Consider the following 26652-nt stretch of genomic DNA (forward strand, 5'->3'; position numbering starts at 1 on the left):
GCTATGCCAATTTTTCAGGATTTTCTTTCAAAATCCTCTTTATCTGGGGCTTCAGTCCTAAGTTGGTTTTATTATTGGAACTTAATTAGGTTGTTGACACACATATACAAAATATGGGGATTTTATAAAGACTGCACTAAAGCAAACACTGTGATGGTGGTTGATCTTCTCTCCTGAGTTTTCTAACTATGAAAGGTTTTCTTCCAAATTGTGATCTCCTCTAATTACAGCTTAGCGTATTACATTATTTGCAAAGAAAAGCCTTGGACACATTGTGGATGTTGATATGCTGAATGCAATATCTAAGAACAACTCAGCCATGTTTCTGAAGAGACATTAAGGTGCTGTTATTAGCATCAAACTCATACTGTTTTGAGCAAATGGCAATCAATAAGACCCATTAGCTGGTCCCGGCAAGTCAATAGTAAGATCTACAAAATATTGATTTCATTATATCAGGAGCTGTGAGACAGAAACAAGTATGTCCAAGCTTTGCCAACTGATCCGGCCAGCAGGGGCGTTTCTGTTGTAGACAACTCACCATCATAAGTATAGATGTTGATGTTGCGAGGTTCTGGGTAGAAGCAAGAGCAGATCAGTGACAGCATGGACAGCTCCTTCATTTTTTCCTTGTAGGCTGAAATAAAAGGCTCAAGATTAGTATCTTTCATTCTCTGAATTTCCTCTGAATGTTTCTTTTAACCTGAATGATAAATTATAGCCTCCTGCAGAGTGACTGTTGCCAGGCACACTGCTCTCTTTCACAAAATGTAAACGAACAAAAGATGGAAATGGACTCCGGGGTGCATATTCCTTATGACCAGGGACATAAAACACAAATTGTTGCTGGTTAGATAAGAAGTGAGAGAAAGGGAGCTAGAGAGAAAAAGGAAGGTAGAATGAATTGAGATCCAGCAGGGTAGGCGGGAGAGATGAAAGATACAGAGGAGGCAGAAACAGACAAAACGGGCAAAGAGAAAGGCCCATTCTAGTACAGGTGCACTCAGGTCTGTTGCATATAAGTCAGCTTCAGAAGGTGTCCTTTGCCAGTTGACCTTGAATGGCCACATATTCATTTGGGGAGAGGCAGAGAACTCATCAGGACAGTTATTAAGCAAATATAATACATCCTCCAGGGACCAGTGTTGCATATTTCTCTTCATTCCCAAGTGCCCTTATTTTTAATCTCCCTCTTTCCGCACATACCAAAACCTGGACCTGAGATCTGATAAGGATCTCTCTTCCTCTCTGCACACTCAGTTTGAGTGCCAAGCAGCTGCGGGAGTTCAGACCTCCCTCCCCTTTCACTCCCCTCAACCTCCTCCCCCCATTTCATTTTCCCCTTTCTCCTTCAAGAGGTCTCCTGTCCAGGCAACCGTAGAGGGCCTCTTATCACCGTTGGTCATCACTGGGATAACTGATGACCATATGGGGATAAGGAGGTGGTATCCTCTCACCTTTCTTGGTTATTTAATTAGTAAAATTAATAAATTAAGGAAAACAGAAGAAAATAATAGAGATATTGTGCAGTAACTTGTGAGAAAGTATAAACAGATGGTGATGTCCTAACATATTGAACCTCACAGGGAACAGGTACTTGGCAGGGTCTTCTGAGCATTATGTAACCCATGGGAGAGGGTTACCTTGGGAAGGTGAGAATCCACAGAAGATTGTTTGGGCGTTATTGCCAGGTGCATCTTTGGTTAACCAGTAAGAAACAGGTTCAATATTTGCATGCTTTAGAGCTACAGAAATTTAGATTTGAACGATTTTAAGGAGATCATTTAGTCAACTGTCCACTCATCATACCATCAAATTTTGCAAATGAAATGGCTCACAGAGGCTGAAGTCATATATGGCCAGTGACAAAGTTGGGGTCTCTGGATAAAGTGTAGTACATCAATTTGTCTCAAGGTTGCCAACAGGCTTTCTTCTAGCTCTACTTTCAGGATGAGGTTCAATGTGTCAAGAGAGCTGGACATGCTTGCATACTGTTGAACCATACACAAAGATCAAATATTGTCCTATCGCATATGGTTCAACCTAACACATCCAGAGCATCTCTTAGAAGAATCCCCCTCCCTATTTAGCTTATTTAGATGTTCAGAGTGAATCACAATATCTGTCACATAAAAACATTTTGTAGTTCAATGTATTTAATTCCATGAACTGATTAAAACCGAAACAGCAAGGCTTTGTAGGTTTGTACCTTATTTTGGTAAGAGGATGCCAAATGGTATCCAAAATATTTTGCAAAATTAAGCACATATTATAAGCACATGTTAAAGACACCAACTTTATCAGGGAAGGACAATCCAAAAGCAAAATAAAAGATATTCTGTCTCATAGAAAAGGAAACCCTTCTACACTGTTGGTGGGGATGTAAGTTGGTGCAGCCGCTATGGAAAACACTATGGAGCTTCCTTAAAAAAACTAAAAATAGAGCTACCATATGAGCCAGCAATTGCACTTCTGGGCATATACCCAGAAAAGATGAAAACTCTAATTTGGAAAGATACATGCACCCCAATGTTCATAGCAGCACTATTTACAATAGCTAAGACATGGAAACAACCCAAGTTCCCATCAACTAGTGACTGGTTTAAGAAGATGTGGCATATATACATATATATATATAAAGGAAAGTTACTCAGCCATAAGAAGAAAGAAATATTGCCATTTGCAGCAACCTGGATAGACCTAGAGAATATCATACTAAGTGAAGTAAGTCAGACAGAGAAAGACAAATGTTATATGATATCACTTGTGTGTGGTATCTAAAAAATGAATCTGTATACAAAACAGAAACAGACTCACAGGCATAGAAAATGAACTTATGGTTCCCAAAGGGGAAAGAGAGGGGAGCAGGGATAAATTACGAGTCTGGGATTAACAGGTAAAAACCACTATGCATATATAGATAAGCAACAAGGATTTACTGTACAGCACAGAGAATAATATTCAATATTTGTAATAATCTATAATGGAAAATAATCTGAATTATACAATAGAATCACTTTTCTGTATACCTGTAACTAATATAATATTGTAAATCAACTATACTTCAATAAAGAAGATTTTTCATCTTATAGAGAGGTAACAGATTAAAGCTGCAAAAGAAAATGAATTTCTACTGAAGAAAACATTCCTCAGCATCTGTCCTCAGTTTCTTGGAAATGAAGTTCACTAATTTTCAGTAAGGTCACTGCTCTAATTAGGCTTGATAAGGGTGTGAATGTTGTCAGGAACCAACACACTTAGAGCCCATGTGTAATATATAACTGTGACTGAGAAAAATGTTCTTTCCTCTCTTAGGTGGTCTGGAGACAAACCCCAGCTGATCCTGTGGGTGATTTCTTTAATGGCATCTTACTTTGATTATTTTTTTTAAACATCAGGACCTATGACTCTCCATGGCACAATTCTTTCCAGTAGTAGCCAATGCATAGATTTTTGCTCATATAGTTTCTCTGAACCCTAGGGAACCCCTTAAAACCAGTTACAAACACAGCCCAAGCAAATTCTGATTGTTTCCATGCAGCAAAGGCATACGGTGAAGATGGGTCTCCTCTCCACTTGCTGCAATTGCCCGCACTTTCCCCAGATGGCATTGTCCTTCCTAATCCTCTCTTCTCATTTACATCCTTCCCAAGATCTGAATCCCAATTCAGATCCCTCCTCTTCAGTGTTTCCCTCTCTTAGGGGTGCTTCCCAAATTCATCTCCTATTGTCCTTAGTAGGGTATCCTACATAATCTTGATTATATACTGTTACACTTGATTATATACTGTTTAGGGTCATTCACTACTGGTTTTCAATGTGTAATGTTTGTTTACTAAAGTAAACTGTTTGAAGGCAAATATTGCATCTTACTCATTTACGAAATAGTTCACAGCATAGTTCTGAATGGAACAGAAAGCGTTGGCTATTTTGCTCACTGATTTTAAATCAATCTCTCAATTAACAAGTATCAATATTTATGATAACCCCCCCATGGTCAAGAGTTTCTGTGGGGCATTATGAAATTACAAAGAAATATAATACATGTGTCCTCATTCTTAAGGAGCTTTCAAGTCAGGGAAATGAAGCATATGCATGTAAAAAGCAATAGAAACACATGCAAAATAGGGTGAGTGTCAAACAGAGGCACAGATGATTTGTACTAGAAATTCAGAAGAACCTCAAAGCCCTTGAGCTTTAGGGAGGGTGATCCGGAATGGCTTTACAGTTAGAGTTGCCAGGTTTAGCAAATAAAAATACCAATACCTAATTAAGTTTTAATCCAAATATTGCATGGGACATACTGCAAGCCATTCCTTGCTTTTCTGAAATTCAAATTTAACAGGGTATCTTGTATTTTACATGGCAACCAGAGCAAATGGACTGGGATCATAAAACTGAGTAGGGTTAAGGAAAGCAAAGAAGAGAGAAGGTATATTTATTATTGTTGACGTGGAAATGGACTTCTAAAGAGACCATATGGAAAACTTTTATGGGTGGAGCAGCGAGTTGACATAAGGATGGGTGACTCAACTCACTCCAGGAAGCATCATTCACTTCCTGGTCTTTGTGAATGGCCTTCTCTGTATTTCCGGAGACAGCATTCTCATAGACTATGCTACAAAGGGATTTAAGAAGTTGTATCCGGATAGTAAGTCAGTCTTCTTTGAGGTCAATTTTGCTCCAAGATTTTGGGTAAAATGTTTTGAAATTTTGTTCATGTAAAAAGGTTGTGACTTAAAACATTATGTTTACATTAAAACAAACACGGATATATACAAGAATGTTAGAATTTCAAGAATTTTAAATGTGTAAACGTAAAAGAAATTTGAGAGTTTAGTTTCGATTCCACCCTTAGGAACAGTTAGGTGAGAAAGTTTGAAATGCACAGAGTTGTCAGTGGGCTGGTTCACATTAAGTCCTGGTTTGCCTGCATGGTTGTGGTTTAAGCCCCTTAATGACATTAATAACATCCCCTTTCATGGTCAAAAAGTTTGGCTATTACAAATCATCGTAGCAGTAGGGAGCCACTGAACATTTTGAAAGTGGAGTTACATGATGAAAGCTCTTCTTAGACCTGTTTGACCATTTTATGCAGGAAAGACCTGTCGCTAGGAGACACACTTAAGAAACAATTGAATAAGGTTCAGCAGATAATGCGGTGTGGCTTTGGGAAATGGCAGTACCAAGGAAAAGGAAAGGAAAGATGCAAGGGACTTTATGAAAGATGAACTGATAGAAAAGAATAACTAAATTTGGAGTCAAGGGCAGATGGAAGACAGTGAGAAAGCCCTCATGGATAGGTAGCCAAGGGAATCTTTCCAGAGAAAGTGTCAATAAAACTGAGCCGAGTAGGATGAGCTGGACTTGCAGAACATAGACCATGGGTTGAGGTACTGAAATATATATAATTTGGATAAACTTTTTTATTAACAATAAAACAAATCCCAAGGAAATGTGAATGCTATTAGAAACATGTTAAGATTTCACTATTGAAATTTCATACTTTGAATTGACAAGCATTTTCTTCACTGGTTTTTGGAAATCAGCATATATTAATCTTTTCAGCATATATTAATCTTTTCAACATATATTAATCTTTTCACTACACCCAACACCAAGCAGAGTATGCATGTTTGTAAGGATGTGGGAGGAGACAGATAATTCCATACAATGTTTTCTATTGTTGGCTGTATTTGCTATTAACTATTTTTTTAAAAAATAGATTTATTTTTTAATTTATTTATTGGCTGTGTTGGGTCTTTGCTGCTGCACACAGGCTTTCTCTAGTTGTGACGAGCGGGGGCTCCTCTTCATTGTGGTGCACGGGCTCCTCATTGCCGTGGCTTCTCTTGTTGCAGAGCACAGGCTCTAGGCACACGGGCTTCAGTACTTGCAGCACATGGCCTCAATAGTTGTGGTGCGTGGGCTTAGTTGCTCCGCGGCATGTATAATCTTCCTGGAGCAGGGGTTGAACCCGGGTTCCCTGCATTGGCAGGCATTCTTAACCACTGCACCACCTAGGAAGTCCTGCTATTAACTATTAATATTTGCAAGTAAGTGTATTTCTCTAGTAAGTTCATTTAAAATTCAACCCCAAGGATGTATAATGATTTTATAGCAATATCCACTTAACCTAATGGTGTATGAACACTGATAGTTCTTCCATTCTTCCAAATGGCTACAATGAACTGTGAATAATGGCAAGAGCTGCTGTTTGCTGAGCACAAACAATGTACCAGGCATGGTGCTAGCTGGTTGCGTGTATTTTCTCATTTAATCATCTCAACAATATAAGGGGTACTATAATTAGTCCAGATTTACAGATGAAATTAAAAGACTCAGAGAAGTGGTGTAGCTTGCCAAGTGCAGTAGATGATAAAGTGTGCAGTTCAGTTTGAATCTAGGTCTGTCTGACTCTAAATGCTTTGCTCCTAATGTTATTCACTTCCCCAAGAATTTGCTCAGATGTATTATACACACCTTCACTGTCTACATATTGTTTCTAACAAGAAAATAGTGTGTATTATTACTTATTTTTAGAGTCATGAGTTCAAGACTTTTCTTTCCCATTTTCTTCTTTGGCATTTGTTCTTTAACTTTATTGACTACATGGTTATAGGTAAGTGTAGAGGTTTATGGAAAGAAAATGTAACTTTTTTTTTTTAACTTGTGGATTTTACTTGGTGCAGAGATGGCTAGAAAACTCAGAAACAGTTTCTCAAAAGGAACTCTGAGTGCATAGATTTTTATTATAGGAGTAAATATATCCTTACATACTCATATTCCAGCTAACGAGGTGAAAAGAGAAAGTTGTAATTATATAGGTATTTAGGAAAAAATACTTTCACATGTTATTTGGATATTTTAAGGATGATATATTTTGGCAGGCATTCAACTAAATTTTCCTTTTTTTTTTTTGCTTTTTCCTGTGTGTATGCATGTGTGTGTGAAAATCTGGAGATTGTATTTTTAGGATTTTATAGCAAATAGATTTGCATTGGTGTCTAAGAGATTTCATTAACAACATTTTTTTTATTTGAAGCTTTCCAATTTATATAAACAGTGACTTAAAAGCACCTTTTTCTTTGGGGAAAAAATCCTGTCATTTCCAGGTAGGGGCATGTTTAGGATCTGGCAAATTGGAGGTAAGGGTTGTGGACATTCTTGGTAGTCCTCTTTGCTGGTGCCAGAGTTTAAATGACAGATAATGGGAGAATCAGGGCATTCTGCTAATGGATTCTAAACAGGTGCAAAACTCACACCCACAATCATTAAACACTGAACCCACACTCTACCACTGATCTCCTAACTCTGTCTTCTCCTCTTTGTTCCTCCTATTATCTAGGTCTGTAAATAGATGGGAATCAATTACTCATAAACTCTTTTTTTGATGCCTTCTTTATCCATGTCATAAATTAAGCTCCCGCTGCTCATTTTAACTTGATTTTGACCATATTGTGTTATTGTTTGTGTGTGTGTGTGTGTGTGTGTGTGTGTGTGTGTGTGTGCATGTGTGTGGTGTTTGGTAGTCTGATTGCTTTGGGGTCCTACAGCCTGAGGTCAGATTATTTTCTAAAAGTCAAATCTATCATCCTGTTTAGAAATATTCTCAAGAGTTCCGTCACTGTGATTTATTTCTTGAAAGATGAAATAGACTAAAATGATTTTATTTAAAACATGTGCATACAATATTGACTTCAATTTGGACCCTAAAAAACTTTGCTTGATGAATATGTAATTAAGAATTCAACATTTACATGAAAAAAGAAATCTCAGATTTTTCAAGATCTATTTTAGCATCCCAGAAGATCATTGATATGAGGTAATGGTCTGGATATTTCTGCCATGATGATGTAATGCTAATTGGCTTAGCATAAATATGGATTCGGTTTGTATTTTTTCCACTCACATCTCCCCACAAGAGTTATGATCTCCTAAGCAATAGTAACCAGGGAGGTTTTGAAAGATTAATATTTTGATCAGCCAAAGCAGCATACTTTTTCTGTAGGAATAGATATCAAATCAAATAAAGGGACATTTAAGAAGGTCAAAGCTGTACAACCCATCATTGGATTTTATAGAAACATATGAGGCTCTTAAATTTCAGTTCCATTGATTCTTGGCAAAATGATTGTGATAAGGAAAAGAAATTGGGAGACACGAATCAGTCCTTGTGATCAAAATTGTAATAAAAGCAGTAAAGTGTATCAACTTGGGACCTCACCTTACTCTTCATTCCAGGTCGAGTACCTGTTGAGTTGAATAAGAATTCTGCTGTATCATTCAGGGTCTTGCTCTTTTATCTTTCCCCCTGATGAAAGAAATTCTTGTAGCCCTTCGTGGAGACTGTGATTTACAGGAGTAATGGAAGCACTTTATTCTGTCTGCAATTCAAGATTTTATCACCAAGCCTAATTCTGGGTACTGAGGGATGTATTTTTTTTAAGTCTCCAGTAGTAGTCACAGCCTAGGATGATAGCTAAATTGGTCAGGACTTAAATGAGACAAAAGCCAGGGTGAAAGAACGGAGAGCCCTTTCTTCTGGCTGAGTGGAGTTCTCGGAGAGGAATGACTCTTTTCTTCCCTTCCCCGTGGTCTCCTGAGCTGGAGGCAACTGCCATTTGAGGGCTGCCATGATGTTCTCTGAATTGTGTGTCCACAGTGACTGAATGTGGCACTCAAGTGATTTAAATTTCTTCCCATTACTTTTTAAGTGTTCGGCTGAAGAGCAGAAAATTACTTTGCATCCATTCTTAATTCAGCAAAACATACTTCCTATGCAGACTGACTGTTGCATCCGTGGTATAAATTCTAGGATCAAAAATGTTTTGGTCATCAATGATGAGGATGTTGGTTTCCTTTTTCACTTTGTGGTAGCATGTAGCCTTTCTCTAGAAAATAAGCCCTGGCTTCTCCTTCACGTGGATTTTAGAATTGCCTGACTGTGATTCATGTTTTTGTATTGCATAAGGAAGTATAAAACTGAATATATGGTGAATTCCCTATTTTGTTCTCAAGGAAAGCAGGAACTTTCAGAAATGAAAAATACAAGACTTTTATTACAAGCACAAAATAAAAAACCTGTCATATAAGACTCACGTGCCTTTATCTCACTCAATGGGTCAGTGGAATCTCCCCATGGTTTAGAACAGTGGTTTGGATGCTGAGGATACAAATAATGTACTTGAGGGGAATTCTCTCTATCATTACAAGATGGGTTTGCCTGTATTCAGATAATGGACTATGCTCATTAATACAGAACACTGAGAGGAAACATAGTCAGATTAAGCGGGGACTCTGCAGTAATTTGGGTGGCTACCCCTATCAGTTATATCTTGACTTAATTCCCCTACCAATCTGAAAATTTGCTGAAAGTCGAAAGCATAGTTCTGGAAGAGTTTGCACATAAACCTCTAGCCCCTTGGAATGGTGTGAAGCGCCTACGCATTTGAAGAGTTCTGCGTTGTTTAGTTGTGAGCGTGTCTTACAAAATCTTTACTACTGGTAATAGTTACTAGCACCAACTGCAAATAGAGGAAGTATTTAAATTGCTGTTATTGCCAAATAATATTTATTGTTTCCGTTGAATAGAATCCTTATCTGCTTAATTTACAAATGGTACTTACAGCAGTCTTTCTAAATTTTTTCTTAGGAAATGAATGGTGTATAAACGATTAATAGACAATATTTCAGGAAAAGGCCATAAAAACCTCATGTAGGAGCCAGCATTTTGCTTGCTTCCCAAAACCTCAGGAGAATTCTAGAGTCTTACTCAACGAAACTTTGTAAAATGCAACAGTATATAACATTTACTAAATAGTGCTCTAAAAGTTAGATTTTAAAATCATGTTTATTAGAATTCTATTTTAGTCCTCCATTAAGCATTTAAAACTGTGTATTAAATGCTTAGCTCACTGGTATAGTGAAAAAAACTTAGCAGTCAGGTAAATTTTTTCTCCTGAATGAAAACAAGTCTTGTGAACTTGTTAGTCACACTTAAGTAATATGTCCTACAGTCACTTTGTGTCAAAGAGAATAGAACAAACAGATCATATATCTTAAAAATAGTAAATATAAATATTGTCAAGGTTTAGAGCTGTCACTGATATTAAAAAATGATTGAGTGATACTATTCTTGAATATCTCTGGGAGCCTTGGAGATGGGTGTAAAACCTCTTAATATCATAGCTTCCACTGTGTAATTATCTTCAGCCTCCATCCTTGAGGTGGCCAAGGAGTGTGGAAGAAATCCTCAGGTTAATCTAGATATGCCATGAAAATTGCTTTTTCTGTTTCGGAAATCGAATGCTACTTCCTCAAGCTTTGCCATGTAAAAAAGACTCTTTCTGAAATAGGATTCATCCCATTATATACTAGAACTCGAATTAGTGTAATTTTCTGCAAGGAATGAAAAGCAATATAAAAAGCAAATAAGTGAGACACCGGGAGCTTCTGAATTCCACAGTCAGTTTTGTCATCAATGTCACAAACAACATTAAAATATAAAAGACAACTTGGTCCGAGAAAGGTTTTCTTTCTTTCACATGCTTTTTGTTTCTTCTGGAAATAAAAACTCTTCTAAGAAATGGTAATTTTCAGTGACACAAAAGTTTTGTATGCTTGTGTTATGATAAATGTAGTTTTGTTAAATTATTGTTGTTTGCATGCCAAACTATCACTTTGCCTTTTTTCTAATAAAGTAAATGGCTACAGAAAGGATAAAGGGATTGAAATTTGGGTTTGGATTTATTTGAAATAAGCAATACACATCACAAAAAACCCAGAAAGATTTAAAAAGTAACTGTATGTTCTCTTACAGGTGGGTTTCATAATACACTTAACCTATAAGATACAAATAAAAATACCTGAGCGATCAGGAGGGTTTGTTCATACTTTGAGGAAATATATTATGAAGGTCATTAGTTTGTTTTGGTTATGCATTTTGTTTTCTACTTTAGTGAAATCTGGTTGACCAGGAATGATGAACAGTTTCTCAAAAAGAGTTACTTTAAGGTCATCAATATAAATATGTTTATTAACAAGTCTGCATTTTGTCTAATGCAACTGGAATCACTCGCCTTAGCATCATAGAACTGGAAGGAAGAGCAGAAATAATTGAAATAATCTAATGATATTCTCATTTTATAGATGAAAAAATCAAACTTAATAACCTTAACTTTTTTAAAGAGGATGGTGGGTGGTGAGGTGTTGGTGGCACAGACAGAGAGGAAAACAGAAATGGGAAAAGGGTGTAATGAAAGGAAATGATGGAAGTCTTTTAAAAAAACATTTCTTCAACATTTGACTCTTTCTTCTGCTTCTAAATCTGGTTGTACATTTTTGATGTTGGGTGATATAAAGCAATTTATTGGCATTGTGGCAGTGTTTTTCCTTTCCTAAAACTTAAGAATCACTGATCTCCTCTTCCAGAGCACTTGGAACAACCTTTTGGGGGGGGGGGCGGGTCACACACTTTCATCCCTCTTGGGAGGCAAATTCCTCTGCATGTGAAGACCAGTGCCTCAGGTATAGATACAAAGTTTTTGGAAAGCATCCAGAATGGTGGTACTTGTTGCTCCTGCTGACCAAGGTAATACATGTGTATGACGTATAACTTGTAGAATTCCTCCATTTACAAAATTTTCAGGAAGAATGGCATTTCGCTTTTACTTTACAAAATTATGGAATGTGTTGTGATTCTTACAAATGAAACTATGCTCTTGGATAGTAGCTCAAGTCTTAATTAACCCCATGTTTCAGGTAGGAAAATAAGTATTAAATGGTGATTGGATTACATGACCTTTGAGGTCTTCTCAGAACTTCAGAGTTTTCTGTTAAGACCTTGAGCAAGTCACTTAATTTTTCCGGACCTTTTTTTTTTTTTTCATTGATAGTTGATAGGTATTCCCAAGTTCTGGAATTCTATAATTCTACAAATTTAGCAAATGTTGTTTTTAAATGAATTAACTTTCTCATAACATGCAGAGTTATTCTTTTGTGCTTTCTACACTAAGGGCTTTCTTTATCTACTTTCTTTTTTTCTTTTCTTTTTAAAGCTCTTTATTGGAATATAATTGCTTCACACTGTTGTGCCAGTCTCTGCTGTACAACAAAGTGAATCAGCTGTATTTATACATATATCTCCATATCTTCTCCCTCCCATGACTCCCTCCCACCCTCCCTATCCCAGCGCTCTAACAAATTATTTTAAGGCATTACATTTTTAAAGAGAAGGAAAACTTACTCTTCATATTTCTGCTTTGTAAATTGTTTCCTCTTTCTAAATCTTGGTATTTCACAAAAAATATTATATGATAGACATAAAATATTATATGTAATGTGATTCATAAAGCAACTCATGGTTTGAATTTCAAGTTGTCAAACTATGTGAGCAAACAACTTTCCCCGATGCTACATGGAAGATCTATTTTTGGCTTTAAATATGTATATTTTTCACGATTAGGCAGAATAGGTGATGCATAAGATATAAGCTTTTTGGATGCCATCTGGAGCTCTTTTTGAATTCATGATACTTATTCCTAAGATATGAGAAAGATTACATATTGTTATAACTGGTTGAGTGAGATCAGAATAACCTGTGCATCTTATTTCCTTTATGGCGGCAAGTACTGCATGACTTGGTCATAAACATTCCCAATAAAAAACTGAAGGCAAAATGTATCAAGTGTTTGATCTGCATAGATAAATGTGAATCGGAATTTGGCATAATAAATTGATGATTTTATTTTAATAATCACAACTTGGTAATACATAACACTTAAAGGTACAATATGGGCTTTCCTTTATGTTCCATTTTCTCTAGATTTATTCGGTCTAAATACACTCATAAAAAAGTGCACCTGTGATTTGGGATATTGTTCACAATTTCAAAAAGTTGGCCCAGTAATCATGAGTAGAGCAGGACAGAGGATCTGTGTACAAGGATGTGGTGACAATTCAGAAATGTCTCCAATGGTTGTGACTCATGAAATTCCATAAGGCTGAATTTGCATCTCCCTAAAAATGAAGTGACTCAATTTTAATGGCTTCCATTGCAAGGGGCTTCGAGTCTCTTCTCCTTTCAAAGACACAGTCATATTCCTGGCTTGTTTCACAAAGCTTAGCCCTTATTCCTCTACTGCTGTGTCTGCTGCCGATCATTTTTTCCCAACTATATTCAAGTTTTCTGAGGGCGCAGGAAGGTGTCTCATTTAATGTCTGCACATAGCGTTATGTGTGGCAGCTGGTGTTCTACAAATGTTTATCTTTTGGTGGCTGAGCAGGGAGGAGCTGTCAGCAGCTGCAAATGATAACCCCCGGATGTGTCAGTGACTCAGCTGGCTTCCCATTTAGACTAGGTTAAGAGTGGGGTTAGCAGTCCAGATGCTGGAGCCCGTTCAGTGATTCTCTCCACTAACTTTACTAGCTTCCTTTCATACTACAGAGTGGTATTTCTCTGTGCTTTAAAGTGGCCTGCTTCTCTCACTTAGCCTTTATCCCATAGCTATAGCTATAGTGATAGTTTCAAAATGGTAGATATTACCTTGGAGCAATGGGGAAAATATGAGTAATACCTGAAGACTTATGCTCTAGGTCAGGATCTAGCCAAACTTAACAACTTACAGAACCTTCTAAACATGAGTTTATCCACAAAATGGGGATAGGATCTTATTGTAAAGATTGAATTAAATAATGTATTGCAAAACTGAAGTGTTAACTAAGAGAAGATATTGGTAGCAAAGATTAATCTTCTTTAATTTGTTCTTGATTCTTTGAGTGACTTTTGAAGTTTTACAGGCCGTGGCTATAGTGAAATGCTGTGGCATCTTGCTTCTTGTAATTCTGCAGCTTCTCTTCATCCTCATCTCATCAAATTACTGAACACAATCGGAGCCCCTACTATGTCCAAGGGAGACTGTACATACAGCGGTTGACTAAGAAGGCTCCGGGGTCAGACTGATTTGTTTCAGATCCTGGCCCTAGCACCTACTGGCTGCGTGTGACTTTCCCTTCCTCCCTTCCTTTCTCACCTGTGAAAATGGGGATGATAATAGTCTTCTTGAGATGCCTGGCTCAGTCACTGCACTTGGCACACTAAATAATCCATACACATTGGACAACAGTAATATTACTGTCAGCCATTAGGGTGCTATAGGGAAAACAATGTACCTAAAGCGTGGTTCTTGCCTAAAAGAAGCCCTCAGTATGGTTGCATATAAGACAAAGAGATGTGTGCAGCAAAACACAAGTTACAACTGTTCCAGGTGAGGCAGCTGGAGTGAACAGGAGAGGGGGTGAGACATGAAACCTCCCTCTGCCCTGAACAATATGTGTGACTTGGAGAAAATCACTTAACTTCCCTTGGCTTCACCTTTCCTTCCTTGTCAAGTGGGGATAGCGAAGCCTGCCTAAGAGTTGCCATAAAAATGAAATGGGAAAAAGGGCTAATGGGCACGTGACACGTGCCTGGTTCATGCATGGGGGCGGGCAATAAATGACGGGGCAGGTCATGACCACAAAAAGGTGCTACAAGTTGGTATGGGGCTAATCTCCAAGCTCATCGTTAGACAGTGAACCTGCAGAGTTCACAGGAAGAAAGATCAAGGACAACTCGATTCCAGGCTGACTTGCAAAGCCTGCTACTCTTTGCTTCAAGGAGAGCAAACCCTTTTCCAGAAGCAATTCTGAGACATCCTATTTGACTTCTTAATGACTGTCCTCACCCTATGTATTCACCATTCACTTCTAACATTCATCAAAAGTGATGGACTGTTGGCTGTTCGTTGGCAGGAGCAGCATTGCCCCTTTGCAAAAGTGGGGAAGCCTTTCTTCTTTTCAGCTATGCAAGCAGGTCATAAAGTTCATCGTTCTCTCCCAAGTTACATTTTTCTGCAGTTCCTCTCTTGCATAAGTTGGAATACAGCTTCCTGCAACTCATAACCAATACAGACTGCTACTGTGTATGCTTAAAAAAAAATTCATTTTAAGAAAAATTTCAGCAAATGGAATCCAGTTCTTTCAAAGAGGCTTAATTCAATATTTCTTCAATGTTAATGCTGAACTTAGAAAAACATCCTCATCCTAGATACCAAATTTCATTTTCTTTCATTTGTTCCATTACTAAGCTTTTTTTTAACCAAGCTTTTGGTTGATAGAAGAGATGCAGTTCTTTTCTCTCTACCTTTGTGTTTTGGTTAGGCATTTCGGAACCTTGTTCGATTTTTTTTTTTTTTCTTGTTCGATTTTTTTAAAGTGAGAGAATGTCTACATTTTCTTTAAAGCTGAGCTCTTCTACTCAGTGCAATATATTATGACCTCGTGAAGATTTAAATTGTATTGCTGCTTTCATATAAAGCTCCTCCTTTGTCATTATTTCATGTTTATGAGAAAGTAGGAGTATATCTTATCTGCATTTTATGGCCTATAAATACGAACAATATCGAGTATTTTTATACGTAGATTGTTATTACCAACAGTATCAATTTGAAAAAGGACTATACTATATTTGTAAATGTAAACATATTTCTATTAATATGCCTGCAATTATGTCATAAATATAATTCTAACTTTATGTACCGTATGTTTATATGAATTGATATTTTGGAAGCAAAACAGAATAGTTATCATGCTATTTTATATCAGTAGTCAATTACATTCCCTTAAGCCTTTGCAAAGTCAGATGTCAGATGAATGCTAATTTGCCTTCTCAGGATATCTTTATTATTTTAATAATGACATCCCACTAACATTTTACAGCAGTTTACTGATCGGTACCTGGAATACTACCGATTGAAAAGGTATTATTTCATGGATGACTGGGAGAATAACCCTAAACTCTAAGTATCTGTATCCTTTTTCCCACCACAGTCTTCTATAGAATATTGTTTGTACTGTTTGGCTCTAGGATTTTTGTTGTGCTTATTTACTAACGGGTGGAGAGCAGGAAGGCTAAATTGATCCAGATAAGAAATACCTGAAATTATGTCTGAAAGAAAAGACCTAGCTGAAAGATGGGTGTTGAAAATGGAAGTAGGAGAGTTCCAGGCAGGGAGGAGAAACAGGAGTGAGAGATTATGAAACAATCAAGTGATGTGAGATTTGGGTGAAACTGATAGGTTAATAAGATTTTAAGAACAAGAGACTCTGTGCTGTGTGTATATGTGTGTGTGTAGTATGTGACATAACTTCCCCATGTGTGTGTGTGTGTGTGTGTGTGCGTGCATAGTATGTGACATAACTTCCCCTGTGACATCACTTCCCCTTTCCTGCTCTCCAAGAAACCTCAGTGAGGACTTTTACATTTTAATGCTTCTGGAATCAGTTTTTATTTCTTCTGAATGTGATATTTTATGTTGATGAGCTAGGTAGGCAGGAAGGGTTAGTTTTATTGAAGTTATGTATATATTTCAAAGAGGATGAGAATGAAATATAACAGGGAAACATGAGATGAGTAATAAATGCAAAAGAAATGTACCATTGATCCAGGTATTACCCAGAATGGATTTGTCTTGGAGATACACTATATTGGCAGCTGTGTCATAAATACCAAGTTCTCCCTCTATCACAAAGAACTATTGAGTAATGATCATTTCCTTAATTCCAAGTAATGCTAGTAGATTTGTTATTACATGTAGAAATTTACAAAGCATAAGAATTCAGTTGTTTAAGTTAATATTTTTATTTCGTGTTTTCACCATTCACAGAGGGTGTCAGGGAAGGGGAGGGGATTACTATTTTGGATTACAAAGTGCTTAACACTGAGTTGCTTACTTAATCCTCTCAACAACCACATGATTTTTTTGAAACTGAAGGATAGCTGACTTACAATATTATAATTGTTTCAGGTGTACAGCACAGTGATTCAGTATTCTGGCATATTATACTCCCTTATAGGTTACTAAGATGATGGCTGTAATTCCTTGTGCTATATAGGACATCCTTGTCCCTTATCTATTTTATACATAGTAGTTTGTGTCTGTTAATCCCATAACCCCTCATTTTTCCCTCCCTTCTTCCCTCTCTCCTTTAGTCACCATGAGTTTGGCTTCTATGTCTGTCTGTTTCTGTTTTGCATGTGTGTTCATTTGCATTTCTGATTCCACATATAAGTGATATCATACAGTATTTGTCTTTTTCTGTCTGACAACAACCGTGTAACTTAGGTAGTATTATTTTCCTTTGAGATACAACTGAGTTATACCTGAGATATACTGTGAGATCTAACTGAGAAAATTGTAGTACAGAAATGATAATTCACTCAAGGATTATCAGATAGTGAATAGGTGCAGCAAGATTTAAAACTATGTCCATCTAATCCCCATATGCACATCTTATCTGCTAGAGCTTACAGCCTTTGGGTGGATCTCTGTACTTCCCAACTGATGGTCTTAGTATATCATTGTATACTGTCTCGTAATATTGTAGGGTAGTATAGTAAAATTGTTAAAATGGTGGACACTTCTATTTATAGTTATAAGCTACTATTACCGGTTATCCATTATTTTTTTTTTTGCATGTACAGGGTCCTGTTTTCTTCAAAAGACTAAATTCTCCAAGGGTGAGGACCATAATTAGTCATATTTTCACAATACCTAGCATAGGCTTCAGAACAAAGTTGGTGCTTGAATCTATTTTACTTTAATTAATGCCAGTAACTATTAATATCTTTACACTGAAGGCAAACCCTCTTAGTGTGTGCCTTTCCTCACTTGTGCATATTTCATTACTAGACAGAAGAAAGTGCTAAACTTTATTATTTTTATTTTTATTATATATTACCATAACATATCTAATATAGATGTAATGCATATTAGATATATATCTATATCATATCTAATACAAATAATATGGAGATATATAATATATATTAGATATATCTTTTTACTGAAGTATAACTGACTTCAATATTATATTAGTGTCAGGTGCACAACATATTGATTCCATACTTTTATACATTATAAAATGACTCTCACAATAAGTCTAGTTACCATCTGTCATCATACAAAGTTATTACAATATTACTGACTATATTACCTATGCCATACATTACATCCCTGTGACTTATTTATTTTATAATTGAAAGTGTGTACCTCTTAATTTCCCTCACCTGTTTTGCCCAACCCCCCCCAACCCCTCCCCTTTGGCAACCACCAGTTTGTTCTTTGCATCTATGAGTCTGTTTCTATTTTATTTTGTTTGTTCTTTTGTTTTGCAGATTCCACATATCAGCAAAATTATATATATACATATATTATATGTATACATATATATATATATATATATCTTTATTAGACCTGTGTTCTGGCCCTAGCTGTAAAACTTATCATATGTGAACTTGACTAAGTAAAGTTTCTGAGCATTTTTAAACAAAGTAATGTATACTATGGCCATCTCATAGGGACTATCTGAAAGTAAAATAAAAAGGATGGAGCAGGTGAATATTTTCTGAGAACTACAAGGTCCCACACTCATAGATCATGCTATCTAATATTTCTTCTGAACATTTTCAATTTCCTATGTTTATCTGATCCATTTTTTTATTCTAAAAGGAAAAAGTAGGTCAGAAGTAGAATGAAAAGATTTTTGAAACGATAAGCGTCTTAGATCATGTAATCTGTGCACCAAAAGACTAGAATCGACTCTGGTAATTTTTCGTGTATTTGAAGAATGAGTATGAGAAGGGTGCTAATTGGCACTACTCAGATAAAGCAGTAAGACTTAAATAACAACAATAGATATTAGTGCGCTGGGAACAAAAAAGAACCACACAGTAGGAAAGACAATTATGTGCTGAAGCCGGGTTCCAAGGCAGGCTGCAGAGACTCTAGCCTCCTTTCAGTTGCCTGAGGTGGTTGGTGCCCCACCCCATCAGTATCTGGAAGTGGTAACAAGTGACATCTTGATGCAATTTTCTGGTCTCAGTTTTGCAACAGTCAGTATTTTATAGATTGAGCTTTATCCCTGTGACTTAGGTTTCTATTTACTAGGAAGCCCAAACTGAAAGACTGTTAGTAAGTTTACTGTAAGCCGTTTTGTTGAATGGAAATTAAATTTTATGGCTGCCATTAATAGAAAAAAAAATTGTCCAAAAGAGGGAGTGGAATGAAAATTTAAACTTTAAAATGCTTTCTTGTACAAGTATTTGTGGAGCTAAGTTTAGATGAATTTCATCCATTTCTTTTCATCGTGATATAAACACATACAACTAAATGATTGACAGATGCATATTACTGATGATCTATTGTTATACTAAGTACCTCTGCTAATGGATGATGTACAGACTCGGACACTCTGAGTACAATTATTCCAGAAGAATAACTGCTAAATAAGCACTCTTACAGGCACTGCTTTATAATTAAAAAAATCAATTCCTGATAATATTGTATTTCATGGACTGTGCAAGAACTGTAATGATCTCTTTTTGGTCACAAAAACAAATTTTTAGGATCTTATAATTTTTCAAAACATTAAATATTTTAATCTAGAGGTCAACAAAACTACAAATAAAAAAAAAACTTAAACTTTTGTTAAGCTTTTATAGTATAATGTGTGGCTTCTTAAGTACAATTCCTATAGAAGCTATATTTCCAGATGACTAGCAAAATGATTGCTGAAATGTATTAATTAACCTTTACATTCACATCAAAGTGTTTTGTGAGAACAAATGTACACAAAGTGTTATCTCTAATCATGACTAATAAAAATGGGTTATACAAACACAGGTTTTACTACTACGAATGTCTCCTTGACAAATGACAGTACCTGATTCCTTTATTAAAAGATAATTAAAAATGTTTCACAAGGGATTCAGAGCCTTCCTACAGATGTCTCTTGCCTGCCTGCTTGCTTTTGAGGTAATAAGATGGAGAAAGTAGTAAAGTAATACCTAATGATTATATTAAATGTGGATGCCATGGCTGTTATCTCTTTTAGCTCTAGATTTATTTCAGAAAACAAAATACTAAAATTAAACATCTAGGGTCTACGGAAACAGCTAAGAATCCATTTTGAAATGTGTTAACCAGGATGATACCGATTAGACCAAGAATTTTTTTTTTTTTGCCCAGAAAAAAAAATCACTGTATCCACCTGAGAAGTCTCTGCTGTGCTGTTAGTTGAGCCGTCAGAGAGCCAGGTGGTTCGATACGTTACAGCCCCCAAGGTCTCATAGCTCTCTTTCCCCAAAAGCCTAAATCATGGCAATTATTTTAATAAGCCCCAGGTTAGCTTTTAAAACTAATCATTAATTTGAAGGTACTTCATCTTCATGGTGGGTCTGTGCTCAGAAAGGATAAGACCATCAGGCCAGTTAAACAAAATGGCAGTATCACTGGTTCAAATCCCATGAGAAGAACACCTCTGATATATAAGGGTACTGGTTAAAGGCGAAGATTCTGGACTCACAAGGCCTGGGTTCAAATTTTGAATCTGAGTAACTGTGTGACCTTGGGCAAGTCATTCCTCTTCTCGGTGCCTCAGTTTCCTCATCTGTAACAGTACCCACTTTTTAGGAATATTGGATGATGAACACAGCTAACATGTGTAGAGTGCTTAGTGCCTAGCATGTTATATGTGCTATGTAAGGATGAAATCAACAAGTTAAAGTAACTTCTTATAGACAATCTGAAATTTACTTCTATGCCAGAGAAATGATTCTTGAAAATAAGCAACGTCACAGGAAAATTGTTGATTGAAGGATCAGTCAGGAAATTTTTTGGCTCAATCTTTAGAGTCCACTAGTTTAGATTTTTTTTAATCTCCAAATGAAGTATACATACAGCTATGACAGACTGCTAGGATTAAACATTTAAAACATGCATTACTTGTATAATGCTGTCTTAACACGTCTTCTTCCTTTTTAAATGCACCAGGAATTGCAAAAATTAAAAGTTTCCTAGCTTTTGAGAGACCCTGGAATGAACAGTTAAAAGCAGCAGGAACACAGGAATGGATAACTTTGAGGCTTAATCCAACTTCATGGGGAAAAACAATATATCCTACCGCCTCTCTGGCCAGTTTTATTTGGGGCCTTGTTTTCAGTGCCCCATCTGGGAAATGGTAAATTTCTAATTGGAGATATTTCATGCATTGTATCATTTTTGCAGAATAGCATTTCCAGAGATGTGGTCATGTTTGCACGGTCAGCCACCCACTGCATGGGAGGACTGACATAGGATATCTTTGATGATATTCCTTGCAAACCCATTTTTTACCTCTAGGGTGACTTGCTTAGGAAGTTAGTATTGAATAACTGAGGTCTTTTATTGACTTAAGTAAGCAGAAAACACACAATCTGTTTTCAAATATAGAGCCATACTCAATAAATGATGAATAACTTGCTCATATGGTATCCAGGAAGACATGCTCTGTTAGATAATTTGGCAAGTAATAAGTATGGAGTATGTTGAGAGACAATTTTAGTGCTACTCAATCCTCTGTGTTAATTTCTTTAGTATGTGGAGTATTTGCATAAATTAGCCATATGGTAAATGGGGTTTACAGGCTTTTGCACTATATTCCACAACTGAAAGGTTCTGAATTGAACTTTCTGTTCTGCACATTCTTTTGTAAATGACAGTAAACTAGAAATATTGATTTGTCATCCTTCTCAACTGTGCTGCAAGCCACATTCATTTTTTTCTTACATACTCCACCCCCCGTCCCCCCAAAAAAGAGCCAAATTCTTATTTCCACATTTCTCTTGAAGGTCTTTCGCTGAGTCCTGCAATATGAATATATTAAAAAAACTAATTAAAAAGAAAATGATGGCACAGAACACATAAGTCCCAGCGGAATAAAATCCCTAAGTCTTTAAGTCTGGAGGTGAAATATTTTGTAAAGATTGCCATAGACTTGAAAATGTTCAGACATAATGCCAGAGCTTATCGTGGGAGGTACGTGTATATCACAATTTTATATTTCTTAAACTGATGTGTTTAGTGGTTAGAATCAGCATCTTCTGGAAGCTTGTTAGGAATGCAGAATATCTGGCTTCAAGCAGACCTACTGTATTAGAATTTGCATTTTAATGAAAATCGGGGGTAATTCACATACACATTAAAGTCTCGGGAGCACAATAATATGAACCTACTAAATATTTTACGGTTGGATTATAGTTACATGAAATATAAGAGAAAAAGAATTCCCTACCAATGCAAACATTAAAAAATCCAATTTTTGAGAATCCTAAAAATTAGTTTATGCTTACCTATTTCTTCTCATTTCTTTAAAATTAACATCAGTTTTCTACTAAACTAATAAAACTACTACAAAGGGGTACTCAATAATTATTGAAAGCTGACATAACATTAGATTTAAATATTCAAGCTGAAATCACACTGGATTTGGTTTAAAAGGCATCCTTTAAATGGAAAACAAAGGCTTAGGAAGTGGGAAAAAGTAACAGCCAGTTTTGGGGGCCGGCTCTCAGTATCACATGGTATTCACCTGCTTTATCTACTAACTTGCAAGCTCCCTGAAAGTGGTGAGTGACATTTAGGTGTGTCCTCAACACTGAGCAATTTTAAATAAATGAATAACTAAACAATGTTTTTGTTTAATTTAGTCTTAAACATTGAAACATTCTGTTCCTATATAGTCTTGATATTACTACTGACCACTGTCTACCATTTATCCACTAGAAACCCTCAGGTAACATAAATGCTGTTACAATAACAATGTAATGATACTAGAAATAAAATCATCAGAGATTAACTACGGTCTACACCTACTTCCAGATTATGAAGATGGCTCATTTCATCTCGTCTCCTTGCAAAAGTGTACAAACCCTTCCCATTCACAAGGTTAAGCACGGAATTAACTTATCGAATAAGCAATTGAATGCTCCAGATTAAAGTAGTTCTTAAATAGCACGTTATTTGGAACAGCGTTTAAATCAATCCACTTCTTTGGAGAACTCGATTGCCCTCTAGTGGAGTGAAAAGTTAATGCAAACTCCAAGCTTTTCCAATTCGGAGAACCAGGAAAGCAAGCGTAGGAGACTTGATTCTGGAAACATCTGGGTCATTGGCTAATTCTGTTTTTTTTTTTTTCCCTTGTCTGGAAAATTTCTTGCATTTCTTATATAAGGTCACAGATTCTGTGACAACAGAATAGTGTGTGTTTTTCTAAGACCACAGAGGAAACGTGTGAGCTGGAGTTAGATCTCAATAGCTTGGGGTGGCCACACCCAAAGCAGGTAGCCACCGGCTCTGAGGCTAGCATCATCCAGCCTAGGTGAGCAATGAGCTACTGGGGTGGGGTGGGGTGGGTATATCGTCCGTTGGAATAAAAAACACCAGTTACTGATAGATCAGAAATAGATTTATCAATGACAAAACCCTCAATTAATTATGTAATTGATTTATCTTCCATTTCATTTTTAATTGTACAGATTTAACTTTAAAATTCGCTTGATAGCTGCTACTAGATATTCACAGAATTGAGTAACTATTTTGATCCTAAATTACAGGGAGGAAAACTATTTTACTGTGTGAAGCAGTTTTATGACACTCTGAGAGGACATTTCTTGAATGTGAGGAAAATGTAGCCTCTTGCAGCATTTCACTACTGAGAACAAGTTATTTGATGGAAGACATATTGTGCCAAATGATTAAATGCTTATTCCACAATCTATCCATTAATAATTAAAAAAATGCAGGTAAGTAAAAGTATTTTTAATACTTGCAACAAATACGATCCGGCTAAAAATGTTAATGATGAAGGAACAATTGCTCTGACAATAAAAAAACAGTCCCTTCCCCCTTAGAAAAATTTAGTACAAATCTGTAAGTCACATCACAAAACCATGGCTAATTTTAAATAACTGTAATTTTAAAGTTGCAGATTTTAATATGACAAACCATCCAATCTTAATTATTGATATTCATCATTGAAAAATTTATTTTCTTTCAGAGAATTTTACCATGCATAGGCAGGTGTATTAATTTATATCATTAAACCAGCGACCTGCCTTGGGCTACACTGGGTCAGGAATGTGTACTTAGCTTACTTGCCTGGTATGAACTATGGATATGACATTAAGTGATAAGCTACTGCTATTTCTCTTTCAATTTTATCCTGAAATTTTGACCAAATCCTCCTCTTTACACTCCTAGTTATTTATATACCCATTTAGAAGATGCCCACTTCATTAGAGAAGAAAACAGGGAATATTCTATGCACCTCGTACAATCATGCTGAATACAATAATTGTTTAATGAATCAGGAAAAAACACCCGCCCTGGTGATTAATTGGTTACGCTTTGCAGCTGGAATGATTTCAAAATCCATTATCTGAATAATGCAGAGGTTGTATTTCCTTTTATGATTTGCTTACTCATGGCAGAAAGGGCCTTTGCATTTGTCATATTTGGGGTGGGATTTTTATTAATGGGATGGTGGCTACCATTTCACCACCCATGTTTGTGTGCAGAATCCAGTCGGTATCAAGCATCAGCAATTGGGAGGAGAGTTTAGAAATAAAAAGAAACAGTTAAAACTTTGTGCATAACCTATATTTATATATTATCGATATGGTCTATGGACTACAAGACGATCATCATATTTCTATTATATACGTATATTTTCACCCATTGCAGCCACAAACAGTCCTTTGCGGAGAATTTTCCAGCAATCTCTGGTACACAAACCCTGCCCTAAGCAAGCATCTGCTTATATCTGACCCACAGGAACATACAAAATCCCTACAGGAACCGAACATATATTTGTTTTATAACGTAAAATGAAAGGGAAAATGCATTCTTTTAGGGGAGGGCGGTCGGGAATAAGAGGAAGAAAAGAAAAGTGAGCGCAACGAGGGTTAATCCTCATTCAAATGCGATCGTTGAAACCGTTTGAACAAATATGGCCACTGAGTCATGAAACAATAACAATCATTTGAAATAATAACAATAACACGGATGATGATGAGCTTGCAAACGCCCTTCTGCAGCAAAAACCTCTCGGTGGGGGTGCAGAGCATAGAGCGAGATCGTCCCCATCCCCCATTCTCAGAACCTTTCCGGCCCTGCGGGCGAACCGCGAATCTTGGGAGGCCGGGGTAGGTCAGGACACTGCGCAGAAACCCGTCTCCCCGGCTGCACCCGCGGGGGCGAGCGCCCAGCTCTGGGGTGGGGGAGCGCAGGGCGCGGCGCGGGGCTCTGCAGGGCTGGCTGCGCTCCACTCGCCGGTTCGCCACGTGCGCCCCCATCCGGCCAGCGGCTGTCGGGGCTGGGCCCCAGCTGGGAAGGGTGGGGCCTAGCCCCTCGCTCCAAGAGAGCGAGGGTCTCTCCTAAGGAGACCACCCAAGGGGTCTCCACCCAAGAAAGCATGGAGGACAGGGCGTGGGCCGTGGGCTTCGGCGGAGGGAAACAGCCCCAGCTCCGCAGGCTGTGGGAAGAGGCGAAGAGAAACCCTCCCCGCATTCCTGGGAAGGGGTCACCTCTGCGGTCCCGCGGCCTGCTGGGGTGGGGCCGCGCCTTTGTGTGGCCGGGCGGGGCTCCAGCCAGCCCTTCTGCAGAGCCGGGTCCTTGGCTGGAGGGGCTCGGCGCTGGCACTCGGAGCAACGCCCGGTGTCTGCGCACATCGAGGGGCGCCCGGACCGTTCCGGACTGCGGGGCTGGAGAAATGGGCTCTAGGGCTGCAGACCGTTCAAGGGCCCCTCCCCGGTCCCCTTTCCTCGCCAAGTATCTGAGCCCGAGGTCTTCCCGGCTCCTCCTGGGAGGGTGGGGCAGGGCGGAGCTGTCCAGAGCCAGCCCTTTTCGCCTCTTTCCCCCTTCACGCCTCTTTTCCCCTTCTCGCCTCTTTCCCTCTTCTCATCCCGCACCGAGTCCCGGGGGAGGGGTGCTCCCAGCCGCCACCCGACCTCGGGCCCCTCCCTGCCTGTCTCTCCCGGGGCCAGCGAGCCCCCAACCGAGGGGCACTGGGGGCGCAAGACCCACTGGGTATGGAGGCCCTGGTTCCGGAACCTCGTTTGGTCTCTGTGTCTCGACTGTCTCTCGGATACAGGCTGAGCCTGTGAAAATTGCCGATATTTGGCCCTGTCCGACTTACTGAACAGATATTGCACTTGTCTCAATTGAAGACCTTGACCTCTTTTGTATCTGTATTATTATGCATACTCATATCTAGGTTCCAGAAGCTTTTCCGCAAACGATCAAAGGAGTTCAAAGAAAGCTTTATCGCGTTTATGTCTAATTACCCGATGTAATGTGGTTTTGAAAAGAAAAACGTCAACCCACTTTTCCCCTCTTCTCTCCGTAAAACAGAACAATGAGGCCAGGGTGGGGAAGGCGGGGGCAATGGTCAGGTCTCACTCGGAAGCCGAGGCTGGGAGTCGGGAGCGCGAGGCGCGGGGCGTGGCGCCGCTGTCTCCCAAAGGGCTGGGCTCCTGGGCTTCGCGCTGCGCTGCGCACCCGGGCGCCCCTTTCCGCTGAAGATGCTGCACTTGGTTGGGGGGAGGGGTGAGGGCGCCGGCGCCGCTCCGCACAGGGTGGGGCCGTCCGCATTGTGTGCCCAGCGCTGCAGGTGCCTCGCCCCCGTCGCCCCCCTCCCCCCCCCCCCCGCGGGACGGCTCGTCCTCACACAAAGAAACCCCACCCCAGAGCCTGCGAAACCGCGGCCCCTCCACCCCTCCCCAACCGCGCGCTT

At 38.2% G+C, this 26652-nt stretch overlaps 1 protein-coding gene across 1 annotated transcript in view; it reads right to left on the minus strand.

Annotated features, from left to right (window-relative positions):
* The window catches only part of STMN2 (stathmin 2), a 50997-nt gene that overhangs the window by 23211 nt on the left and 1134 nt on the right, over positions 1 to 26652 (minus strand). The window contains exon 2 of the mRNA XM_057737204.1: positions 542 to 637. Within this exon, the coding sequence (XP_057593187.1) occupies positions 542 to 637 (96 nt within the window). The remainder of the gene's footprint in view (positions 1 to 541; positions 638 to 26652) is intronic.

The sequence above is a fragment of the Hippopotamus amphibius genome, chromosome 5 (genome assembly GCF_030028045.1).
Source record: "Hippopotamus amphibius kiboko isolate mHipAmp2 chromosome 5, mHipAmp2.hap2, whole genome shotgun sequence".
Lineage (NCBI taxonomy): Eukaryota > Metazoa > Chordata > Mammalia > Artiodactyla > Hippopotamidae > Hippopotamus > Hippopotamus amphibius.